This window comes from Aptenodytes forsteri, unplaced genomic scaffold, assembly GCF_000699145.1.
Source record: "Aptenodytes forsteri isolate BGI_AS27 unplaced genomic scaffold, ASM69914v1 Scaffold181, whole genome shotgun sequence".
Classification (NCBI taxonomy): domain Eukaryota; kingdom Metazoa; phylum Chordata; class Aves; order Sphenisciformes; family Spheniscidae; genus Aptenodytes; species Aptenodytes forsteri.
The window spans coordinates 1,925,428-1,930,582 of record NW_008795702.1 but is presented as its reverse complement, the minus strand read 5'-3'; the positions used below and the strand labels follow the sequence as shown (position 1 = coordinate 1,930,582).

Genomic DNA, 5,155 nt, shown 5'->3' with positions numbered 1-5,155 from the left:
TCCCTGCCCACGGCAGGGGAGTTGGACTAGATGACCTTGAGAGGTCCCTTCCAACCCCGACCATTCGATAATTCTATGATTATAGATCCTCAGTGTAGCACTTTGCAGTTCCATTTTAGAGAATATGACATTCTCACAGAGTCATGCTCTTCTATCCAACACTGTACAATTTTTTTCCACATAATTCACAAAAACCTCTGACCTATAAAGTCTAAGACCTCAGATATATACTTGTCTCAATATAAATATATTCCAACTCCTGCAGAAGCCAACAGCTTCAGCATCTATTTGAACAAGAGACAAATCTGGAAAATTTGTAATGCACGAGTTGTCAGTTTAAGTGACAAGAAAGTACTAGAGTCTAATGAGTCGCGCAACACAGATATAAAAGACAGGAAGAGAAAAAAGAAAGCATACTAGAAAAAAAAACGCAAAGCTACAATAGGAAAAGATGACCACAGGAATAAAAAACTTCTTCCTTATATACATCGCCTCTACCTTCAGCAACCATGAAACAAAAAGAGTGACTCGCTGTAAGTATGATGGAAAGAACTGCTTCACGTGTGGAGTTAAGACGGTAATACTCATTGGCTGGACTTGCACAAAGAAACTGGAGAAAACAGCAATTAGAAAACAACAACAAAAAACCTTTCTTCTTTTCTTACCAGAAACAGATTATACAGATCAATTCCAAAAGTGTCTTCAAATCTCCAGTGCCAAGCTTTATAATCATGGTGCTTAAAATTGATCAAAATATCACTAAGTGCATCATCCACAGCACCTGACTGCCAAGTTTCCTCATTGAGAAACCTGAGGATCTCCAAATATGTCTGTTTTGTAAGGATGATCTCAGCATCGTAATGAACGTGGCCCACGTTTTCCTCAGGCTGAATTAAAAGCAAAGCAAAAGCATGGTTAAAAGCTGCTTATTTGGAAATAGAAGTACACACGAAAAACTGTATCCCTATGCAAAACCTGATTACATATCCTCATTATGGACCAGCACCTTTTTGAACCAGACTGCAGGGTGAAGACATGGGACAGGGAGCACACTATGATTCTATAACCTTTTTGTTCATTCCTCTAAACTATATGAAAACACGAATTCAACTGGTTTGTACTCTTTCAATTCTACAGCAAAAACCTAAAAAATGAAGTGAGTTCTCTCAGCTGTTATGAAAATTTTAGAACCCTTTCTCATTAACAAGTAATAATTACTAATGTGCTATGTGTGCCCCGATCATGGCTGGGCAATACAGACAGAAGCTATTAAATGCTGAAACAAGAAATTTTACATTGCTAAGTATAATGTTCTTTGTTAAATATTAATTTTGCTTGTTGCTAAAAATTTATTCCTCTAGCTCTGAATAGGGGGAAAAAAAAAAATCTCCAAAGACAATATAAGAAAGAAAGTAATAAGGTGATTCTTATATGCAAACTCTAAGAAGCTACTATTCCTAGATGGTTAACGTGGTAGAGTCTAAAACAAAGGCCTAAAAGGTCTACAACAAACAAACAAACAAAATCCAGCTCTTTCAAGTTTAACAACCATTAACATGAACTGAACAGGGTATTACTACAGCCGCATCCCAGCAACAGATATTTAGATACACACCCTGAATTCACGTAGTCTTCCTTTGGGTGCTTTACAGATCAAACAGCAACAGTCTCTCCTCAGCAAACACTGCTAACCCTTTGCAATTCAGTTCCCTTAATTTTAATTGAAATTTAAAGTATGCCAGAATAATTAATCAATACTTGATAACTGCGAAAAACACATAAAGTAGTATTATGAATTCTAATTAATTTTTAATGACTTCAAATACTTACAAGGCCAAGTTTTCCAGCTTCATTTAAAATCTTATTCAAGTATCGCTTAAAAATAGAAAAGCTACGGCTTTCATGTGATTTGGCATTCCTCTTCTCACATTCTGCAATCTGCAATGTAAAGACATTTTATTCACTTCTTGCTCAGACCAGCTTGTTCATAGGAGGAAAAAAAAACCCCTACCGACACATTAAACTCGGGATTAACAGAGGCACATTTCTTCAGTTTAGCAGTAATCCCACGATTAGTACACCAGATAAAAAGTGTATGCAGCTGCTGAAGACACTACTTTCCATGGGACTGGCCAGTACTGGAGATTTCAGATCTGCTAATAATACGGTTTGAATACGAACCTCAGTTAGTATCCTCAGAAAAAACTAAGGATCTGGATCTCCTTAAATTTTAAGTTTACATCGGGGCGGGGAGAGAACTGTAAAAAATACTAAGTAAGTAAAACAACGTTAAAATTACATATCCCACTGGGTCTCCAAATGGCTGAGGGAAGCGAGCGCCCCGGTAGCCACACAAGCATCACCGCACCCTCCTGATCTCAGAGGAAGCAGCAGCGCGGGGGGCCTACCGCCGCGTCTGAGAGCTGCAGCATTGCACATCACCGTCAGCCACGAACACGTTCTCTATGCCCACAACCCACCCCTTAAAATCCAACAGAACTGAACAACTTGAAAATGAAAGGTCAGGTTTCTTAGCTTTTGGCAGCACGGTGTAACATCAACACCACAAGTTTAAACTGTCGACGCTGGACAGAAGCACGTAGCTCCTATCAACTTCTGTTACACTATCAAACATTTTAGGAAACAGACCTTGGTAGGCAATTGAACTCCAGCAATTTGGAATGGAGTTCAAACCACTTCCAGTCTCTCCTCTGAATAAAGAGGTTCCCCCTACATAATGCACGGTCTCTCACAAATTACACCAGCAATTCACCAGTTCTATACTATTCAGGAAAGCATCATCAGAAAGCACAAACTATAAAAGGATGGAAAATACTCTGAAGTTCCATAACAAACCTTGCGTTGCAACGAATCTACTTCTCTGGAACAACTCGATAAGATTTCAGTACTGACTGTATCCACGGTGTTATCCTCAGAGTCATGATAGTTTGCCTGAAATTACATAAGAAAAACGCATATTTTTAGAATCAAAGAATTTGGCCAATATGCCATGTTACACTTCTATAGTCAGATCACCTTAAAAGGCGCAAAGGAACTAAAAACTGAGTGTTGGTCTTCACTGCTAATACTCTCCCAACCACACTCCAATTGCCTCTCTGCCGTTATTTTAGGCTCCAAACGGACAATTGCTTTAAGTTTATCTAAACGCGTGCTGCCTTCAAAAGGTGAGGTCTTGCCCCTTCCTCCCCCACCTGCCCTTTCCCCTCCTCTGAGCGCTGGTGAGCCACGCAGTGCATCAGATTAGATAACCAGACTGGCTAAAAACCGACTCAGCAAGCAAAGGGGCAGCTCTCAGCCAGACAAATTCCCAGTCCAGCTGGCCACGCAGCCAGCCAGACTGAAAGTAAACACAAAGCCCCGTTCTCGGTTGCGTGCCTTTCCTTTCACGTTCCCTCTTCATTCCGAAACAACATCCCACTTTTTTCTGCTAATCGCTCAGACTAAATCGCTAAAAAGCAGCGCTTCTTCCACACAACCGGGCACGCACATCGAGGAAAGTCTCCAAAAGGAAGCGCAACATCACACAAATCGGCGAACTCGTGCCGACACGGAGTTTGCTTTTGCGGACTCGGGTGGCCCACACAGCCTGACTACCTAAAATCTCTCACTGCAGAGCAGAAAAGAAATCCTGAAAAGATGGATTAACCCAAAGCAGCCATTTTTCTCCTTTAAGATGCAGTTCTATTTTTGTGGGAGACAACAGTACAACTCCTAATGTTTTTTTATACAAGCTGAAGCAGTTGGGCACCGAGTTTAAAGACTCCAAAGCTTGCTGCCTAATTTTAGGGATGCTAATGACTATCAGGTGGACTTGGGGCAGGTGGAGGCTGAGGAGGATCTCTGCGGAGAGAACTAACGCAGTTTGCACTTTTTAAGCTTCAGAAAATGGTATTCTTCAAGACTGCAAAACCAAACTTGAAAGCTGAAGAATGACAAAAATCAAGGGTGCCCGTACAACCAACCACCGTTTGCAGTGCCACGTGTGCACCTACGCACTGGATAAACAACGCACATCTCATGGTATATGTAGAGTCCACCCCGCATACAAGACAACCGAGATGATTCACCTTGTTAAAACTAGCTTTTCGTATTTAATCTTCTCCTCAATATTAATGAATTATTAACAGTACAGCACTCAATCCCTATTCTGATCGTCCTTCTAAAAACTCTGATGCCCAGCATTACAAAACACCATTGATTTTCATAATACTCTCACACCACAAATGGGGTTTATTCCCATATTACTGGGGAACTGGATAATTCAAGTAAAATATAATCATAACTCCCCCACCTTTTATCAGCTAGGAACTTAATTTTCAAGATATTTAACACTATACTCAAGAAACTAGCAAGAGCTGCTTAACCCAGCACTTCTCGGAGAAGTAACTCGTGGAGCCACTACCTGCATAAATCAACCACCACCCGTGAAAAGACAAAAAGCACGGTTCCTGTGACTCGATCGGTGTGCAACAGAAACTCACCGGTAAAAGACCCTGAGCTAATTATCTACAGTAAGATAGACGCTATTTTTTCTTGCAGCTTTAACAATGGACACACAACACTTTTTTGTGTATAGTAGAAAGACCATAATTCTGTCGTTTTCTAATGTCACGGTTTAGGGGCAATCTTTCAACAGCGTGCGGCTGAAGGACTGTTTGGGAGAGACAGGTGTTCCTGCACCCTTTCTTTTCCTACCTTGTAGGGTCTTCTCATTGTTCCTGACGCTGCATCGTAATTGAGCATGTCCGTGGGGTCAATCCATTCATCGTCTTGAACTCTACCGCTCCCTATTAGCACAACTGCGCACAATACCAAAGGAAACAGCATCCTGCATCAAGAAATTCAGATACTTAGTTCAGGACGTAACATGCCGTAAGGAAAAAAAAAAAGAAACAATCTTACAAGGTGAAAAAAGCATTCTCCGGTGCTGTTTAAAAACTCAGCTCCCCATCAAGCAGGTTAAACTTCACGTATATTTTTTTTTTCTCTCAAAGAAAACACGGGCAACAATTCAACTGTGTTATATGGCCGGATCAACGTAACTCGCTGTAGTTATCAGCGGGCGCAGGGCAGAGTTCAGCTTTGCTAAAGGCGGTAAAACGGCGCAGAACTCCTCCAGGCTTCGAGACGGGGG

At 41.1% G+C, this 5,155-nt stretch overlaps 1 protein-coding gene across 1 annotated transcript in view; it reads right to left on the bottom strand.

The window, feature by feature from the left end:
* Nucleotides 1-4,893, bottom strand: part of CLCC1 (chloride channel CLIC like 1) — a 17,582-nt gene extending 12,689 nt beyond the window's left edge. Inside the window, exons 1-4 of the mRNA XM_009283182.2 lie at nucleotides 4,717-4,893; nucleotides 2,857-2,952; nucleotides 1,831-1,938; nucleotides 666-887 (exon numbers count right to left, since the gene is read on the bottom strand). Of these exons, the coding sequence (XP_009281457.1) occupies nucleotides 666-887; nucleotides 1,831-1,938; nucleotides 2,857-2,952; nucleotides 4,717-4,848 (558 nt within the window). The 5' untranslated portion in view covers nucleotides 4,849-4,893. The remainder of the gene's footprint in view (nucleotides 1-665; nucleotides 888-1,830; nucleotides 1,939-2,856; nucleotides 2,953-4,716) is intronic.
* Nucleotides 4,894-5,155: the final 262 nt, after the last annotated feature.